Source organism: Esox lucius, chromosome 24 (assembly GCF_011004845.1).
Source record: "Esox lucius isolate fEsoLuc1 chromosome 24, fEsoLuc1.pri, whole genome shotgun sequence".
NCBI lineage: Eukaryota > Metazoa > Chordata > Actinopteri > Esociformes > Esocidae > Esox > Esox lucius.
Genome location: NC_047592.1, coordinates 23,480,770 through 23,502,522, shown reverse-complemented (window position 1 = coordinate 23,502,522; position 21,753 = coordinate 23,480,770). Strand labels below are relative to the sequence as shown.

General features: G+C 41.6%; 1 protein-coding gene across 1 annotated transcript; it reads right to left on the bottom strand.

The window, feature by feature from the left end:
* Nucleotides 1-7: 7 nt before the first annotated feature.
* On the bottom strand, nt 8-3,840 carry her8a (hairy-related 8a). Its single transcript, XM_010899179.3, has 4 exons — nt 3,280-3,840; nt 2,666-2,761; nt 2,473-2,551; nt 8-1,692 (listed from the first exon to the last, which is right to left on the bottom strand). The coding sequence occupies exons 1-4, from the start codon at nt 3,334-3,336 to the stop codon at nt 1,067-1,069; spliced, it is 858 nt and encodes a 285-aa protein (XP_010897481.1). The 5' UTR covers nt 3,337-3,840; the 3' UTR covers nt 8-1,066.
* Nucleotides 3,841-21,753: the final 17,913 nt, after the last annotated feature.

Below are 21,753 nucleotides of genomic sequence, written 5' to 3'. Positions count from 1 at the left end.
CTATAACTGCTTTAAATGTTTTATTACTTTTTGATACAATACAACGCTTCAACTGTCTGACCGTCAACATAATTTTTATTTAGCTGTTTCAATATGAAATAACATAGCAACTTATTTTAATATACAAGGATGAAGACATTCCCAAAACAGTTGAGTTTTAATTAATAAACATAGGTCAGAATCAATACCAAATATGTTGTATCATTTGGCCGAACTATTTAATGAATGATCCGTGACAAATTCAACAAAATGTTAACTATTTGTGTAGTTAACAACATAGGAAGAAAATACTATAAAAATGTTTAAAAAACTGTGAAGTACCTATTCTGCTTACTATTGCCTAGCTTCAAACGCAAATACAGTTGCTATTCTATCTTATTGGTAGTTGGGAAAGATTGGATAGTTTCTCTACAAAACAGGTTTCTCTTCAAAAAAGGCATGTGTATAACCTCTATGGACCCTACACCCTCCGTGGGTTTGTATATGTTCCTAGCTCGATTTTTTTTGTTGATGAGAAACAACATTCAATGTAATTAACTTTTCTGCTATCACACCTTTCACAACTAAAGATTGGACAGAATAGCTACAGTAGTTGCTGTCAAAGCTAACTATTGCCCAACCTCATAGAAATCCTTATGTCTAGCTAAAAGGTTTGAATGATCAAATATTTAAAAAAGAAAATTGGGCCATTTATTTTTGGAGCTATGGAAAATTCTGAGTACTCTTGAGCCATGTTCCTAAGAATATGGGGTGGCCCCCAGTCGCACTATAACGTTTTTAACTTAACATGAGTGAAATTGCAGATACATATGCACCTCCTCTGCTTCTCTTAAAAACAACATAATTCGGCGATCACATGAACTGGGATTAATGAAGCATAAAACAGCATTAAGGTATTTACCTCAGCATTCACCTGGATGGAAACAACCCCAGACTTTTTTCTTGTCATCCCTGGGTGTCAGGCAAAAAGGATTGTGTGCACTGTAGTGAGTATGTCGGAGTGTGTGTGTGTGTGTTGGTTGAAGAGTCGGCGATAGTGAGTGGTTGTGTCTATTCCCTGAGGTCTTCACCAAGGCCTCCACATTGAAGGGTCAGCCCCAGGAGGGAAGACAGGGGGCTGGGATCCAGGGTACGACACCCCTGGCTGGGTGAGATTGGAGGGGGTAGTGGGGGAAGTAGGAGGAGAGGGGAAGCCCAAAGCCTGTTGCCGTGCTCTACCATCTCTACCAGAATGCACCTGGCCGTGGGGAGCGCTGAGTTGGGGACTTCCTGCGTGCGGGGGCGATGGCTTTGAGGGGTGATGCATTTGTAAACGCCGAGGCCGGAACGAGGTGGCTCCACCTCCGGATGGCAGAGAAGGCGGGGACTGGGGAGGGGAGAAAGTTCCGGATCCAGACATTGGACTACCCCCGTTGCTACTGCCACCACCAACACTCCCGCTGTTGCCGTTGCTAACACCCATGGCCCTAGCCGGGGTCCCATCGATGACACTGCCACCAGGGCTCCCAGCACCCCCCTCGGGGCTGATGTGGGGGAGAGATTTGAGAAGGTGATTGAGAAGGCGAGCCCCCAGGGGTTTGTCCATGCCTGGGCAGCTCAGCAGCAGATTGTGGACCTCGTGCATACACTGGATGTAACCGCTGCTGTAACGTTGCCGGGACTCGAACCCTGAATTAGAACCAGGAGGGGAACCTAAAAAGATACCCAAAACACAAGGGGGATGCAGAGAGTCAGGTTGCAATGATATCTCACTAGCGTTGCAGGCCAACCATGCATAATTAGTGTATTGTCTGATGAAAACGTTCTAAATTCATGTTTGATTTTTTTCTTTCTGCACACACATTGACAGCAGAAACTCCCTTCAGTTCAGGCTGCATGCTTACAACTATGGGACCAACAACATGTTTTGAAAATATTATCTGTAGTTAAACAACTAGGTTAGTTATTGGAAAAATATTGTAAATATTTATATTTACTGAAGTTACTTGACACAGGCTGTCAAATACTTATGTTATCATGCACTAATTATTAAGCAGTAAGCTGAGTGAACACAAGTTATATTTCTCAATAAGATTATCATATACAAGATATAAAATAAATTAGATAAACTCTTGAAAGGCATGACCTGGGTAGAGAAGTAGTTTTTCATCCCAATTCACTGACTTTCTTTGAATCCTAGTTTGTCATGAGCTGTCAATCATTTGACTGATTTGACCCAACATGAGTTCATTGATATGTAGAGGGAAGGACCCCTACTGGGCAACATTAGTCAATGATTGAAGAACGCACGATAATCCCGCCCATTACGGGAGGTCCCAGAGGCTTCCAAATTCATTGCTGTTTGAATTTAAAACAGGCTCTGAAATAACTTTGTGTTCTGGTAGAACTTGGAACCCTTTCTTCATGAACTGGCAAGTGGACTACGATCTTCCAAGGTGACAGCAGTTGTGTGTGTGTTTACCAGGCACTTACCTGACCCGTGACTCTTCTGCAGACCCTCCATATGTTGGACTGTAACTTCCAGGACATCAGCCTTCTCCAGTTTAGATTGCTATGGGAGCAGAGAGAGAGAGGCATCAGAAAAAAGGAAATGCCTGATCTGAAGAACATTAGAAGAACAAAAGTTGTAATGTGTGGGTGTGTGTGGGTGCGTGTGCATACTTACATCAAGGTTGTAAGCATCTACCATGATCCCTTTCAGTTGTTCCAGACTACAGTTGATGCGCTCTCGCCTCCTCTTCTCAATGAGAGGCTTCCGCAGCTTTCAATCAAATCAAGAGTCCAATCAATGCATTTGTTGTTATATTAAAGAACTGATGCCTTGATGGGTGTTTAAACATAGTTTCGCAGTGGATCAAAATTCTGTTCAGCTGCGATTGGAAATTACTTTAATGGATGTAAATTGTCGTTGTGATATCATGAAGCATGAGGGGAAACGTCTGATTTTACAAAGTGTGCCACAGACCATTTAGACTTGATACAACAACATAAGCCACCCCACCCCCCACCTGTTGATCCAGAGCCTGCAAACTCAACCAACTCTCTGCACACTGAATCAATCAATGCATGCATCTGATCCTCTGTAGTAGTTCAGATCACGGGTTGTTTACACCATGCGTAAACGCAATAAAACACGAATGCTCAATACCTTTACAACCCTTTCCGAGAACAGCATTTGCTTCATGTTTTTCACAGTTTAATAAACGAGGCATACTGTATGCCGACACAATTTACTCAAATAGATGTTTTGCCAATCTGCGACAATATTTGCACGCCTACCTTCCGTTCTTCTTTTGCGTTGAAATTCCTCTCCGGCCTATTGCCTCCGTGTCCCATCTTGGAGGTTGTGTTCTTTTAGCTGCAATGTGCAAGCACCAGCTATCAGATCAACCGTCTTCTTTTCTAGAGCTACACTCCCTCAAAATATTTTGTTTGCACTGTTGTGGTGTCTACTATACGAATTGATTATGAGCGAGAAAGGGTCCTAGTAGAAGCTGTAAAGTCCACTACTCAGATCTATATATGGCCTTTACGCACCACAGCTTCGCGACCCCCATACCTCCACCCACTAGTATTACCATGACAATGTGTGGGTGCTCTCTCCCCCGAACTTTCCCACAGCCCTGCCGTGGGCACGTTTCATGGCACAAGGTCCGATTCTCTCCGCTGTTGTCAAGCGGGAGAATGGGGAGGGGAGGAGCAGGGCGCGCTGAGTGCCGGGGAGACTTGAAGAGTACGGACAGGATCCGGAGTTCAAAAAGGTGATGGTCAAATAAATAGATGACTGGAGTAGAACGTTATTAATCGGACGGTGTTTAGAAATTAGTCTAAATGGTGGCTACATAACATTACTCGTTGGGTGCTACTTACACTTTGTTATCTTAATACGATTTACATGATGACAGTCGCAGTTGTTAAATGAATCCCCCGAACATTTCACCATAATTACTACTTAGATAATTGAATCCAATAATTAAAATGTGTTTTTAACAAGAAAATAGACCGTTGAGAAAATGTAGCGTTAATTCAACATGAATAACATTAAGGCCTAATAAAAAACGGCACGGATGAAAGTCTCCACAGCACCCCTTCAGACTTCTCAGGAACACAAAAGGAAGTCGAACGGGGTGGAAAAAGTAGCACAACAATAGCAGCAGCTAAAATAGATCTCCCCGCAACCTTTCTTTTCAGTATCACAAAGGAGGAATCCTCAACCCATTATCTCCATCCCTCCTCCCTGTCACCACTATTTTCTAATCTCCCCCCTCCCCTCCTCTTGCACTTCTTTACCAGCCTCTCTCCGACACACTCCAGTGGAGCGCGTTAGTTTCCCTCTTTCTTTTCCACCGTATAGTCCGGCCGTAATGACCCCCAGTTAGAAGAAGAATGGTCCGGGCGCAATAGCTTTAATGGCTTTCTTAAGACCTTACACACCCCCCCCACCCCCACCCCACACACACCTTATAGTACTTCACCTGATCTTTTTTATGTGCTGGGGGAGAGAATGGCGTGACGTCTGTAATTTAGGTTTAGGCGATTAGATTCCACTATATTGTCAGTGAACAAGTACAAGCACAGTACAATGAAACGCAGTTAGCATCTAACCAGAAGTGCAAATAGAATATGTATATTACAAGTGGAATGTATGGATGTGCAAAAAAGGCTAATGCAGTACAAATGGCAATACTAAATGTGCAATTGAGGCAAACAGAGGAGGGCAGAACATGTACAAGTATTAATTATAGTGTATGTTACAAGTGGGATGAATAGTTGTGTGGGTACAAATTCTATATGGCTTTCTGGATGTACAATCGAGGCATATTGAAGGAGTAAGGTAGCATGTGCAACAGGATGCAGAGATAGCAGCAATGAGGTTCTCAGGGTAGACATGCATACGTAACAACTGAAAAATGCAAGCATGATGGCATTTCTGAGTGTGCATTGAAGATAAGTTGAAGGTGCGAGGTGACATCTGAAACTGAAATGCATGGATAGCAGCAGTGAGGTTCCAGATGTAGAAACGTACTTGTAACAACTGAAAACCTAATATCAGACTATGGTTAGTATGCTCAGTATGGTTACTATGGTTACTATGGTTAGTAAGGTTACTATGGTTAGTATGCTCAGTATGGTTACTATGGTTACTATGGTTAGTAAGGTTACTATGGTTAGTATGGTAAGTATGGTTAGTAAAGTTACTATGGTTACTATGGTTACTATGGTTAGTATGGTTAGTTCAGCAGGGTTACAGTAGATGGGAAGAAACTGTTCCTGAGCCAATTGGTGTGGGAACGATGAGACCTGTACCACCTGCCTGATGGTAGGAGGGCAAATAGTGTGTGGTGTGTGTGTAAAGGGTCTCTGATGATGCCACGCGCCCTGAGAAGACACCACTTCCTCTGGAAGTCTGCAATGGCAGGAAGCTGGGCACCAGTGATGTGCTGGGTGGTTTCACCACCCGTTGCAGGGACTTCTGGTCGACTACAGAGCAACTGCTAAACCACACTTTGGCACAGTTAGTCAGAATGCTCTCGATTGTGCAGCGGTGAAAAGGATCTTGGAGGACAGGCCTTCTTCAGGCACTGCTCCACCTTGGAGGTGTTGAGGGTCCCGGAGAGGTCCGCAGAGATGTGAACACCCAGGAATGTAGGTGTACAGTAGGCTATTGACAATTATGTATTGTTACTGTCACATATTTGGTTCAGAAATAATTAAACTTTGCTCATCTGATAAATCTTTAACTGTTCTATGTTTATTTATGACCTTTTCTCATGGGGGTCCTGAGTATGTTTTAAAATGGAGTTGAGTATTGCGAACATATAGGCCTTCATCATAGTACAGTAGAAGTAGACCTAAGTGTCTATTTACATTATCGAGAATTACCAGGACGACATTCCTCTGCTGCCTACATAACATAATATGTAGATACACCTTTCTATTCGCATTCGCAACATAAACGTACCCGGCTGACATTGCTTGGCAATAGTCACAACACACACCATGACATGGACGAGAACTTAGCAGATAGTGGAACTCCACCCCAACAAATGAAAACAAAGGTTGAATGTTTTAAAGAAAATGTGTGCGCTCTCTAAAAGCAAAATGTTTAAATGCTTGAATAAAAGATTGAATAAACAGTTTACATAGTGAAAAAGGTCAAAATGGCTGGAACTATGCTGACCATGGTCAAGTGTAGAACGCTGACTAACTGAAATCCCTCTAATAGACTCACAGTCATATATTTAGCCGCAGTTATGTTAGCAATTTATGGTATGGGTCTGGATTCCAAAAGTACAATGTGTTGATATGTCTTTTAATGAAGATTTATAGCCAGAGGAATTTAATGTGTGGTGCGAATGTGCCCACACCCTTTGAATCAGTGTTACACCAACGCCCCCAAGTGAGAAAGCTGGAATTTTCCAGGGGCCAGCTCCGGCCCTATACACCTGCCTCTGATTGGGTCTCTGGCTGCATGGTAAAGAGCGGGTTTCCTTCATTAAACACTCATTCCTCCATTGATGGCCATTCATTTATTTTCTGCCATTCTGCAGCCAAAGGTATGCATTGAATCAAAGAAAAAACATTAAAATGCTTGAACAGTCAATGGGTGGAATGGAGTTTCAAGATAAAAGAAAGGCCTGAATGGTGGCTGAGTAAAATTTGGCCTCATTGATTCCCTGTCATTTTTTGTCCCATTCAATTAACTCAAGCCACTTCCAGGAAGAGGTAAGACTAGTTCAGACACATAGGTTGTTCCACATAATTGTGTTCCCAAACGATTGTGTTGTATGCAAAAGGTTTTTAATTTATTTAACAGAGAAAAATCGAAAATAAAACATTTTAGTCACAACTCCAATATTCCAATGTGTCCTGTGTTCTTTCATTAATCCTATGGTCCAGTGGTCCTATGGTCCAGTAATCCTATGGTCCAGTAATCCTATGGTCAAGTAATCCTATGGTCCAGTGGTCCTATGGTGGAAAAACTGTGTGCTTTCTTACCTCTTCTCCCTCTCATTCCCTGACACACCTTAAATTACCATGTATCCAAAGTGATCACATGACAGTCAGTTACACAAATTATTTATCAAAACAAAAATAACAATACATTTAAACACAATTGTATAATATTTTAGTAGTCATAAAAATGAGTAGAAAAACAACACAAAACAATCCAAACAACCAAACTACAATGAAAACTATAAATGGCTCCAACATACCAGCCCCTAATTGTGAAAGTCAATAATGAGAAATTACAAATTAATTACAAATTAACTGCCTACATAACAATTCTAGATAAAAACACATTTAGCCATCTTCAATGTCTTCTCGTGCAAACTTGATGCTCTGGGTGGAAGTTTGTAACGATCTGCAATTCAGTCAATAACTGTCTCTCAGTGTAAGATGGCAGGTTGCTGGCAGAGCTCCCTAACAGAGCAGGCATGATGTCTGCTGCGTCCTCTTCATCTGCCTCAAGGATGAGACACAGCTTGGTGATGGGTCTATCCATAGACATAAGTAGTTACTGTTTTTTGGCCATTTTGCATCTTCACCTTAACTGGAACTACGGCCAGAGCACACTCCATGTGACCAGCCCCAGTTGTCTTATGTGGGCTCAACGACACCAAAGCTGTACTTAAAGGTGGGGTGCTGCAGGCATCATTGGAGCCATCCTTATCATTGTGCGAAATACTTGGATGTTTTAATTTGCAGGTTTCACAAATCATACATTTGTTACATGTACAACTCATATGCCCTTTACAAAGACATCCAAAACCAAGTCCCTTGGCCTTCAGAAACATAACTCTGTCTGTATTGGGTGTTACCCTAATCCTTTAGCAATTTTTCAAGGCATGAGCTCCATTACAGAATATGCAATCCTTTACAACGTTATTTACGTGATTTAAAGCTTTTCCATCTTCAGCTTTTAAAGGTGTACATCCATTAGCCTTTTCCATAAATGGGTTATCAGCATATCTGCATATCTGCAGCATATCTGCTGTCTGTGTAGATATTAACAGACTGATGTTGGGCTAGAATATAGGCTCTAGTGAGCACAAACAGTTCAGCTGCTTGAGCAGGTTTGAGGGTATCCATAAAAAAGCATTATCAGTGTGTGTGTCTGAGAGGTCAGGTCGTGGCTTACTGTCTTCTTCCACTATGGCAGCACAGTCGTGAGGGTCACCGTCATCATCTGTAGGCATAAGAGTAGCAGGATTCAGAACAGTGCATCTCTTTAGCGTAACATTGTCAGGAGAATGTTTTGGTAGTGCAGTAACCTAGCAGGGTGAAAATGTGCTGTCTTAGCCTGTGAAATGAGAGAATGAACAACACGTGGAACATGAAAAGTGAGAGGGCACATGGCAACAATGTCTGCAGTACAGCCTCAGTAGTTGCGGCAATTGCCCGTAGGCAGCAGACCAGAGCCAGAGAGACTAGATCCAATCGCTTGGAGTAGTACGCCACCGGCCGCTGCTTCCCACCGCTGTCCTGGGTCAAAACAGAAGACATGAACCCATTTTTTTCACAGACAAAGAGGTTAAACAGCTTAGCATCACCTGGTAAACCTAAACAGGGAGAGGTAGACAGAGAGTGTTTGAGATGATCCAGGGAAATCAGTCCATCAGTGGTCCAAACAGTTTTGTCCTTCATGGCCATTTTGTGGATTAGATCAGACAAAGGCGGTTTGATTTCAGCAAAGTCTGGAAGCCAGGCTCTGCAGTAGCCGGCCACACCCGAAAGGCTCATCATTTGGACTTTGGATATTGGTTTGGGGAGTTCCAGCACTGCTTTAACACGTTCTGGACCCAAAGATCTACCGTTAGGCGTGATGTCATGGCCTAGGTACCTAACAGATTGTTGGACAAGTTGCAATTTTGTTTTGCAAATTTTGTGGCCATTCTCAGCTAAGAATTCCAACAATGCTCGGGTATCAGTTTCGCAATCCTTCTGAGTCTCAGAGCACAAGAATAAATCATCAACATATTGTATGAGCTTACTGCCAGCTGGAGGTACGAACCCTTGCAAATTATGAGCAAGCACTGCAAAGAAGACAGCCAGAGATTCTGCGTACCCTTGAGGGAGGACGGACCAGGTCCATTGCTTCCCTGGGAAGTTAAAAGCAAACCAAAATGGAGATTCCTTTGCAACAGGAATACTGACAAATACGTTAGCTAAATCGATAACGGAAAACCAATTTGCTGTGCGTGGAACATCAGATAAGTGACAGGGAAAACACCAAGCTCCAGGCTACTCAGCTCATGTATTATCAGGGACAAGGTCAGCAATTCGGCAGAAAGGGGGGAGGAACTGGTGGTTTTCAGAAGAGAGGAAGAAATCAAAAGAGTATTGAGGTATATATGATCACTTTTATAGAAGGTGCCCTAAACCGGAGAGACAGGAAGTTGTGGGTGGCGGATGGCAGACGGGACTACCACACAATGTCACACTCAATAAACCTAAGGATGACTGAAGTGTAGCAGAGACAGCTGACAAATCTTCATGGAAGCATTTCCTTAAGAGATTTACCAAGTCCAAAGAGACCCTTTGTGTTACCCTTCTGATCGAAGTTAAGTACCTAAGCTTTCTAGTAGATACTGATGCTGTTCGATCAATCAAATGTATTTATAAAGCCTTTTTTACATCAGCAGATGTCACAAAGTGCTTTTACAAAACACCCGGCCTTAAACCCCAAGGAGCAAACAACAGTAGTGTTGAATTTCAGTGGCTAGGAAAAACTCCCTAAGAAGGCCAAGATTTAAGAAGAAACCTAAAAAGGACCCAGGCTCAGAGGGGTGACCATACCTCTTCTGGCTGTGCCGGGTGAATGTATTAAGCGTACAAATTGTAATAATTAATAAATGCATGTGTCTGGTACTCCTCAGGTGTGGGCCAGGACCTCAGGTCCTCCTAAGTTTAAAACATTCATTGTTTTGAAAATGCATTCCTTAGATCTACAGGGATTTATAATGGAGAAGGAGAACTGACTCTACTCCCCCAGCACAATAATATAGCAGCGTAAGACCTTGGGGCTGAGACAGGGGGGTCCGGCGACACTGTGGCCCTATCTGGGGGAGGCCTCAGACAGGGCCCAACAGGTAGGAAATCAATCCACCCACATTGCCAAGCATCAACCAAAGGGACACCCATCTACAGCAACCTCCCTGAACAACCTGGTCTCAGAATGATTACGTAGACTATTTTACAGAAATTTTAGACTGGGGATTTCGTAAGATATATTATGTGCAGTAAAATAACGTTAGAGTCGGAATGAAACAAAAAAATGAGAAACTGTGGTTCAAACCAGCAACCTTCCACATCATACACAGGCATGCTACCCACTGCTCCACTGGGGATCCAGTAACCAGTCCTGGCGAGTGGTGTTGTCACAACATATGTTTGAAGTGTTTGAAGTGATTTTCTTTGTAATCTTAACCCAAACCATAACCCTAACCTTAACCCTGGTGCTGTGAGATCTAACCTTAAACCTAACCCCAGAGCTGTGATGCCTAACGTCAACGTAACATTGACGATAAAATGCTTTTATAACATATACTAGTGACCTTGCTACTGCTGTTACTCATACTACATACCCATGTCTAATGTGGGGCAGTGGTGACTGCCTTGTAATTCAAATGTTGCCGGTTTGAAACACACCTTACATTTTGTCCAAAAATCGTCTTTCATAGCATTCGTAAAATATCATACGTTTGTCTGGCGTTCATATTCTATTTTATGTTTTAATAGTGGTCGTAACATTTCATACGTTGTAATAGCGTTCGTAAGATATGTTACGTTTAAATAATTTCTTAATGTATCATACGTTTTGGTGGCGCATTGTAATGTAACCTAACGTAACGTCACATATCATACGTAATCGGGTGCCATGGATTTTCGTAAAATAGTCTATGTAGGTTCCTGAGACCAGGTTGCCCTGAATGAGGGCAGAGTATAGACTCTGTGCACCAGCGTAGTGACGAACTTCCACTTTTGTCTAGAAGTCGGTATTGCAGTTTCCGGTTTACTTACTAATACTCATCCTCATTAGTAAACACCTAAACTCCCAACAAGATGAGTGATGCTGTTTTACAGAAGAAAAAATATATATAAGTACGTGACTCATTTAAGTTTCAAGGTACAAGTGGGGCATCATTTTAATCAGGAGAATGTCCTCTTTGTAATAAAATATGGCCTGCGCCATTCAATGACTACAAACGCTAGACTAGAAATAGTCAGAAAAGGCAATTTTTTATATACTTCCACGTAACGCAGTTTTAAGCACAATTAATACCATATAGGACCAGATGTTTACTTCCTATGCCAGTTGTTATTTTTCAGTTTTGTTGTGAAATGAGGTTACAGTAGTAAAATAAAAGAGGAGACCTGTTTTGGTGCTTTTTTGAGGCTATGGAATTTTAAGCTTCATTCAGGTTAGAAGAGGCTGAAAGAAGGTTTGTTTCAATTCACTTGCTTTGGGGATACGCTAGCGTTCCAGCTCAGCCAGCGTTCTTTTGCCGTTTTTGAGGCTAGGGTGAATTTTTAATGCGTTCTATTGTCCTGCCTAATACTACACTAAAAAGGAACACGTCGCTAACTAGCTTAGCCGATAGCCGGCCGGCACACCACAGTAAACTACTTACCCTCGTAGTTGTGCAGATACCTCGATACGTAGAGTTTGAATCCCTTTTTCCGCTTGCTTGTTGGAGCAGGGGACAAGGCATCAACAATTCAATGGACATCACTAATGTTTATTTTAGGCAGGTCTTGGAGACATCTACTAAAAACTGAAATAGTGGGCGACGCGGGTGATCACCTTAAGTAAACCGGAAAATGATATGCCGACATCTGGCTAAAGCGGAAGTTCGTCCATACACTTGTGCACAGAGCCTATTTCCAGCAGAGTACAGCCCAATTGCACAAGTGCACAATAGAGAGACAACAACAAGCCTGGAAAGAGGGCATCCCAGTGGCGATGAGAGCCCACCTGGCAAGACAGCAAGGGTGGACAGTATCAAGCCTTTCTGGTCACCTTCACACCCCTGGGCCAGACTACACTTAATCATAGACTGTGCTCTAGAGATGAGTCTTTAGCTGACACTTGAAAGTTTGCACTGAGTTTGCATTTCTAACCTTAATTGGCCAATCATTCCACAGTAGTGGAGCTCTAAGAGAAAAGGCCCTGCCTCCGGCTGTTTGTTTAGAAATTCTAGGTACATTTAAAAGGCCTGCATCTTGCGATTTAAGGTTACGTGTAGGTATGTATGGCTGGATCATTTCAGCGAGGTATGTAGTAGCAAGTCCATGTATTGATTTATAGGTTAACAATAAAATCTTAAAATCAGCCCTAACCCTAACAGGCAGCCAGCGTAAAGAGGCTATAGTACTGGAGTAAAGTGTTACATTTTTTTTGTTCTAGTTAGGATTCTAGCAGCCGTGTGCAGCACTAATTGAAGTTTATTTATTGATTTGTCAGGGTAACCGGAAAGAAGAGCATTGCAGTAATCTAATCTAGAAGTAACAAAAGCATGGATTCGTTTTTATGCATCAGTTTTTAATAGAAAGTTTCTGATTTTTGCAATGTTTCGAAGATGAAAATAAGCAGGTCTTGATAAATATTTTATATGTTCATCAAAGGATAGGTCAGGGTCAAGGGTAACGCAGAGGTTTCTTACAGTTTTTTGGGATACGACCATGCAGATCTGCTAACAACGCTCTTTGTCTCTTTAATCCTAAAATGAGCATTTCTGTTTTTCTTGAGTTTAAAAGCAAGAAGTTCTCTGTCATCCACTTCCTAATATCTTAAACGCATGCTTCCAAAGTAGCAAATTTTTGGGCTTCTCCATGCTTCATTTAAATATAGAACTGTGTCATCAGCATAACAGTGAAAATGTCTCCAGATTAAAACACCCAGAGGCAGCATATATAGTGAGAACAATAATGGGCCCAGAACTAAGCTTTGAGGATCACCAAAACATACCTTTGATTTGTCAGAGGATATGCCATCCACACATACAAACTAATATCTTTCAGATAAATAAGGCCAGAACATTTCCACATAACCCAACGTGGGTTTCCAGTCTCTCTAAGCCATTTTTTGTGAGTTTGGTACACACCCGGAGGAAAGGGAGCAATTTATTATGCTCAACATTGGCTGACCTAGCACAAGAAGTCGCTCCTTAAGTAATTTTGTTGGAATCGGGTCTAGCTGACAATTTGTGGGTTTAGAACTTATTACAAAGCATCCCCATTGACACTTGGTCAGGGAGGTTCAGGACATTCTCAGGACAACTGAGATTTTGGGGACTATTACTATTTAAGGAGGAGTCAGTTATTCGTTTTTTAATGGTGATGATCTTTTCATCAAAGTAGTTCATGTATTCATTACAGCTAAAATGAAGACCCACTTCACTTGTTGAGCGTTGCTTTTATGTAAACTTTGCAACTGTATCGAAGGGACATTTTTGATTGTTTTTGTTCACCTCAATCAGGTTGGAGAAATAAGCTGATCGAGCAGAGTGCTTTTCGGTATTGTAGTGTACTGTCTATCCAGGCTAGTCTAAATACTTCCAACTTGGTGGAGCGCCAATTTTCTGGAGGCTTGCTTAAGTGCTCTAGTATTGTCTGTGTACCAGGGAGCAAGTTTCTTGTTGCGTATTTCTTTTGTTTTTAGTGGTGCAACTATATCTAAAGTATTTCACAGTGTTGAGTTTAGATCCTCGATTTGATCGTTTGTGGATTTATTTACTCTGTCATTGATCTATTTGTAGATTGAGAATTTATAGTACAGCTTTTGAAACTCATTGTTTGCGAAGCAAGTGGATTTCTTATTTTAACGGTAGCTATGTAAAACGATTTATCAGCCTGGTTAACTTTCATGAGTAAAACTTCAAAAGAATCAAAACCAGTGATGTGTTTGAGAGTAAATTAATATTTACTGTCATAAATATTAGCAACACCCCCTCCTTTTCGGGACGCACGAGGGATATGATTACTAGTATAACCAGGAGGAGAGGCCTCATTTAGGGCAATGAAATCATCAAGCTTTAGCCACGTTTCACACAAGCCAATAACATGTAGTTTATGATCAGAGATTAATTAATTTACTGCAACTGCCTTTAGAGCAAGGGGTCTAACGTTTAGGAGTCCCATTTTGAGATGCGAGGTAATACAGTCATTGCATGTTATCATTTTCCCATGTCAAATTAAACTGTGCACATTGTAGGTGCTTCTGGTGTAGAGGTGATTGAGTCTTTAACTATGCCTTTATCTGTAGATAGTATTCCAAATCGGCACCAATTCATTTTATTTACATTTTGTCCCTCCAATTTGGTTGGCAGAGACCTCATGTGTAAATGGGGCATGAAAGTTAACTGTGGACTGGATGGTCTTGTGATTACACAGCCACAGGAGGACTGTCAGAGATTGATGCTGTCTGACATTCAGGCAGGTCCATATTGGCATTATGCATGGGATTTATGACCAGATGTAGACCTTACATGCCTTGGTGAAATCTACTCCATTGTGCGCTCTTTCTGGGAATAAAATGGTTCGGTCATGCCTGAAGCGGGATTGCATTGTACTTCTCATTTCTCCCCAGTGGTTAGGGACTTAAACTATGAGAAGAAATGGCTAGTCAAACCAGGGTCTGAGACTGTGATATGCAGGAATGTGTATATAGGACCAGATCACCGTGTATTAGTGGTCCAGTTAACAAGCCAACCAATCATTGTTTAACTTTACTGATAGGATACCCCACATTTCAACAGCGAAGTCAGATCAGGTTAACCTGGAGGATGCTGGCCCCTGGCTGGAAACTGTGCTGGGCGTGAATGATTGGATTACCATGAAATATGGTTCTGAATTCTAGCCCACATTGCATGTTTGGTGTGTTCCATTCTATTGGGCTGCCCTACCCCAGCGGGGTGTTCATCGTGTAGACAGATCTATGCCTCTATTGCAGATGGTCTCTTTGCCAGTTGTTGATTTCATGCTGCTTGAGGGCCTTCCTGATACACTGTTGGCTAAAGATAAGTTTGATATTGAAGGCATCAGTCTATTTAGTATGAAACTTTGAGCACTAATCAGTTAATATTTTAGGGTTTCCAGGGGTGATTGGCTGCATAGATGGCACTCATACGCCTATCACAGCTCCTTCAGTAAATGGAGATTATGTGAACAGGAAGTCTTTCCACAGCTTTAATGTGCAGATAGGCCAACAAAGAATTGTACCGCTACAAGAAAATCAGTGTGAAAGTTGGTGTCTATGATGAATGGGTTGGTGTCACTGAGCTGACACTACATTGGCAAAAGGATGAATGTACATGTATCATTATTTTGAATGACTAACCTTATGTAGGCACTTGTTTCCTGGGGGGTGGTTGGGTCTGATGGGCTTCCCCCAGAGATGCTTTCAGCAATAATTTGCCCACTTTTTTGCCTGAGTTCATCTCTAAAGCCTCTGTGAGTGGTGGTGGTTGACCCCCACCTGTTTTTACTGAAGGCATCTCTACAGCCTCTGTTGGTCCAATTTCAATATGTCCAGTAAACACACATTTGGAGACTTGAATGCATAAAGGCATTTAGGTATTACTTTTGAATAGACAATATTAAATACTGGCAGTGAAATGGCTGAAATGTTTTTTGCTTAGAAAATGTAACTTACTATTTAAATATATCACATGTTGAATGTAGCCACTGAAGAATGTTTGGTAGGGGAGACTAAACAACATCATAATTGCTTGTACTGAAATGATAATTTTCCTGTTTGAATTTTTTTTTATTTCATCTTCAGTTGCTGCTAAGTATGTTTTGTGCCTGTTGGGTTGCACTTGCATAAATATTACACCCACACACACACATACACACCCCCCCCCCCCACACACACACACACACACACATACATTATATAAATGCTTATTGAGTGGAACACTCGAGATGTAATCTTTCTTTTTTTCATGAATTGACTCTGCATTTTCTGCCACGCCAGCTCACTCTTTTGCTGCTGCTAATGTATTGCTTATTTCCTTGAATATACTCATATTCTGCATGTGCATTCATTAATATATCTAACTCCACTGGAGAGAAGTACTGGGTCCGAGGCCTTTTTTTCCTGTTGCCAGGATGAATCACGTTCTCTGCGTCTCATTGATGAGGGCTTTTTATCTCCTCGTGCACGTACTTTACTCAGGGTTTACTTAACTCAGAGTTGACTGAATTAATTATCACCACCTGGTCTCAAACCATCAACTCTGAGTTGGACAGCTCCGAGTCAGTCAACCCAGAGTAGAGGTTTGAATGTTAACCCTACTTTCTGAAATACCCCCAATAATGGCAATTTGTTGAGTTTAGTTATGATTATGATTACATTTGCTAATTATTATTTTTGGATGGGGATGCGTGGTTGCCTATAGCATTGCACATTTTTATTTTATTAATATTTTTTATATAAATAAATATATTGGGGGGAGGCATTTTGAGCATATTTGAATATTCGGGGCGATGTACCCCCCAGATATATATTATAATTATGGCCTTGACATCAGCTATGCAAGACTGAATTGGCCAGTGAACTTTCATATCAAATGAAAAAGATATGAAGGTAACAAGTCGAGCAAATATAACACCTTCCACCAAAAGCTAGCCAGCTATTGATGTAACCTAGCAACGAATAGGCTGTTACTTCCTGTCTGATATCCAAATTTACTACAGTATATTTGCAACTTTATGAAACAAGAACAGCAAGCTGTGTGAATTGTCCCTAGGACAGTTTGTTTGATAGCCTAGTAGACCCAAAGATGCTGGACTGTTACATGTTACATGTCCAGATTAGGAATGAGCAAACTAAGTTCTTTGAGCCAAATCTAGCTAGCAAGCCGATTTGCCTGCTTCAAACACATTACTGTGCCACCCATCAACCAATCTCTACCATTCTATCAGGACAAATTACAAATGGCCTATAGTGATAACCTACCAAATTATAAAACATTTTAGAGTCTCATCTTCTCATCTTCATCTGCTTATCGGTATCGGGTCGTGGGGGCAGCAGCTCCAGCAGGGGACCCCAAACGTCCCTTTCCCGAGCCACATTCGCCAGCTTGTTAAAGATTTACAAACCAAAAATTACTGAATTTCATGATATTTCAATGTACAGCTCTGGAAAAAATTAAGAGACCACTCTTAATTTTACTTAAATCAGCATCTCTACATACAAGTGCTGGTCATACTATTAGAATATCAACAAAAAGTTGATTTATTTCAGTAATTCCATTCAAAAAGGGAAACTTGTATAATGTATACATTCATTCCACACAGACTGATATATTTCAAGTGTTTATTTTTTTATATTTTGATGATTATAACTGACTAATGAAAACCCCAAATTCAGTATCTCAGAAAATTTGAACATTGTGAAAAGGTTCAATATTGAAGACACCTGGTGCCACACTCTAATCAGCTAATTAACCCAAAACACCTTCAAAGGCCTTTAAATGGTCTCTCAGTCTAGTTCTGTAGGCAACACAATCATGGGGAAGACTGCTGACTTGACAGCTGTCCAAAAAACGACCATTGACACCTTGCACAAGGAGGGCAAGACACAAAAGGTCATAGCTAAAGAGGCTGGCTGTTCACAGAGCTCTGTGTCCAAGCACATTAAATAGAAAGGCGAAGGGTAGGAAAAGATTTGGTGGAAAAAAGTGTACAAGCAATAGGGATAACCACACCCTGGGGAGGATTGTGAAACAAAACCCATTCAAAAATGTGGGGGAGATTCACAAACAGTGGACTGCAGCTGGAGTCAGTGCTTCAAGAACCACCACGCACAAACGTATACAAGACATGGGTTTCAGCTGTCGCATTCCTTGTGTCAAGCCACTCTTGAACAAGACACAGCGTCAGAAGCGTCTCGCCGGGCTAAGGACAAAAAAGACTGGACTGCTGCTGAGTTATGTTCTCTGATGAAAGTAAATTTTGCATTTCCTTTGGAAATCAAGGTCCCAGAGTCTGGAGGAAGAGAGGAGATGCACAGAATCCACGTTGCTTAAAGTCCAGTGTAAAGTTTCCACAGTCAGGGATGGTTCGGGGTGCCATGTCATCTGCTGGTGTTGGTCCACTGTGTTTTCTGAGGTCCAAGGTCAACGCAGTTTTAGAGCACTTCATGCTTCCTGCTGCTGACCAACTTTATGGAGATGCAGATTTCATTTTCCAACAGGACTTGGCATCTGCACACAGTGCCAAAGCTACCAGTACCTGGTTTAAGGACCATGGTATCCCTGTTCTTAATTGGCCAGCAAACTTGCCTGACCTTAACCCTATAGAACATCTATGGGGTATTGTGAAAAGGAAGATGCGATACGCCAGACCCAACAATGCAGAAAAGCTGAAGGCCACTATCAGAGCAACCTGGGCTCTCATAACACCTGAGCAGTGCCACAGACTGATCGACTCCATGCCACGCCGCATTGTTGCAGTAATTCAGGCAAAAGGAGCTCCGACAAAGTATTGAGTGCTGTACATGCTCATACTTTTCAAGTTCAAACTTTTCAGTTGGCCAACATTTCTAAAAATAAATTCTAATATTCCTAAATAAGATTCTAATTTTCAGAGATACTAAATTTGGGATTTTCATTAGTTGTCAGTTATAATCATCACAATTAAAAGAAATAAACATTTGAAATATATCAGTCTGTGTGTAATGAATGAATATAATATACAAGTTTAACTTTTTGAATGGAATTACTGAAATAAAACAACTTTTTGATGATATTCTAATTTTATGACCAGCACCTGTATATGTGTGCCATTCCATTCCAGTGTCTGTGAAGTTCCAACACAGGCACACCTCATTTTACTTAATGAGGTACTGACTAGGTGATTACTTTAACCAAATCTAATTTAACGAGGAAAAGTATAAAAACCACTGCTGTAGTCATCACTATCCTCTTGCAATAGGACCAGCTGGATGGCAAAAACAGTGCAAGTAGTACCTCAAAGGAAATTTGAATAAAAAAATAACTATTCTGCATGACAAAAGATTTGAAAAGAAAAGCTTTGAGTGAGGAAAAGAACGCTTCAATTCTGGCTTTACTGGCAGAGGGATACAGTGAGTGTCTGGTTGCTTCCATCCTAAACATTTCAAAGACGGGGGTTCATAAGAACAAGGTCAAGCAAATGACATTGGGGAAAACAAAGCTACTGGTAGAGGGCAAAAACAACTGTCCACTGACCGAGATGACCGTCAACTCATTTGAATGTCACTCAACAACCGTAGGATGACATCAAGTGACCTACAAAAAGAATGGCAAACAACAGCTGGGGTGAAGTGCATGGCGAGGACGGTTCGAAACAGGCTCCTAGGGGCAGGGCTGAAGTTGTGCAAAGCTAGAAAAAAGCCCTTCATCAATGAGAAGCAAAGAAGAGCCAGGCAGAAGTTTGCAAAAGAACATAAGGATTGGACCGTAGAGGAATGGAATAAGGTAATCTCTGACAAGTCAGATTTTCAGCGTTGCCCAACACCTGGTCGTCTAATGGTTAGACGGAGACCTGGAGAGGCCTACAAGCCACAGTGTCTCGCACCCACTGTGAAATTTGGTGGAGGATCGGTGATGATCTGGGGATGCTTCAGCAAAGCTAGAATCGGGCAGATTTGTCTTTGTGAAAGACACATGAATCAAGCCAAGTACAAGGTTATCCTGGAAGAACACCTGCTTCCTTCTGCTCTGACAATGTTCCTCAATTGAGAATTGGTTTCTCCAGCAGGACAATGCTACATGCCACACAGCCAGGTCAATCAAGGTGTGGATGGGGGACTACCAGATCAAGACCGTGTCATGGCCAACCCAATATCCAGACCTGAACCCCATTGAAAACCTCTGGATTTGATCAAGAGGAAAATGGATGGTCACAAGCCATTAAACAAATCCAAGCTACTTGAATTTTTGTGCCAGGAGTGGCATAAAGTCACCCAACAGCAACGTGACAGACTGGTGGAGAGTATGTCAAGACGCATGAAAGCTGAGATTAAAAATCAGGGTTATTCCACCAAATATTGATTTCTGAACTCTTCCTAATTTAAAACATCAGTATTTTGTGGTTGAAAAATTACAATGAATTTGTTTTCTTTGCATTATTTGAAGTCTTAAAACAATGCATATTTTTTGGGTTATTTTGACCTGTTGCTACAAATAAATACTCTAAATGACAATATTTTATTTGGGAGTAATGTTGTCAGTAGTTCATAGAATAAAACAAATATGTTCATTTTACTCAAACACATACCTATGAATAGTAAAACCAGAAAAACTGATAATCTTGCAGTGGTCTATATATACTTTTTTCCAGAGCTGTATATACTGCATATATATTGCAATTTAAGAGAGAAGACATTTCAAAGAGAAACAAAAAAGAACAGTCAAACACATACAATCTACACACAACCAAAAACTTGGTTTACTGTTAGTGTTAAAATATATACACCGATCAGTGATAACATTATGACCACTAACTGGTGAAGTTAATAAAACTGATTATCTCGTTATCATGGCACCTGTCAGTGGGTGGGATAGATTAGGCAGCAAGTGAACATTCTGTCCTCAAAGTTGATGTGTTAGAAACAGGGTCATTGATGCACGTGGGGAGTGAAGGCTTGCCCGTGTAATCCCATCCAAGAGACGAGCTATTGTAGCTCAAATTGCTGAAAAAGTGAATGCTGGTACTGATAGAAAGGTGTCAGAACACACAATGCATTGCATTTTGTTGCGTATGGGGCTGCATAGCCAAAGACCAGTCAGGGTGCCCATGCTGACCCCTGTCCACTGCCGAAAGCGCTTACAATGGGCATGTGAGCATCAGAACTGGACCACAGAGCAGTGGAAGAAGGTGGCCTGGTCTGATGAATCACGTTTTCTTTTACATTACGTGGATGGCTGGGTGCGTGTGCGACGCTTCCTGGAGAACACATGGCACCAGGATGCACTATGGGAAGAAGGCAATCCGGTGGAGGCAGTGTGATGCTTTGGGCAATGTTCTGCTGGGAAACCTTGGGTCCTGCCATTTATGTGGATGTTATGTTGACACATACCACCTACCTGAGCATTGTTGCAGTCCATGGAATTCCCTGATGGCATTGGTCTCTTTCAGGAGGATAATACTCCCTGCCACAAAGCAAAAATGGTTCAGGAATGGTTTGAGGAACACAACAATTAATATGGCCTACAAATTCCCCAGATCTCAATCCAATTGAGCATCTGTGGGATGTGCTGGACAAACAGGTCCTATCCATGGCAGCTCCACCTCGCATCTTACAGGACTTAAAGAATATGCTCCTAACGTCTTGGTGCCAGATACCACAGCACACCTTCAGAGGTCTAGTGGAGTCCATGCCTCGATGGGTCAGGGCTGTTTTGGTGGCCAAAGTGGGACCTACACAATATTACTCAGGTGGTCATAATGTTATGGTTGATTCAGCATATACACTCACCTAAAGGATTATTAGGAACACCTGTTCAATTTCTCATTAAAGCAATTATCTAATCAACCAATCACATGGCAGTTGCTTCAATGCATTTAGGGGTGTGGTCCTGGTCAAGACAATCTCCTGAACTTCAAACTGAATGTCAGAATGGGAAAGAAAGGTGATTTAAGCAATTTTGAGCGTGGCATGGTTGTTGGTGCCAGACGAGCCGGTCTGAGTATTTCACAATCTGCTCAGTTACTGGGATTTTCACGCACAACCATTTCTAGGGTTTACAAAGAATGGTG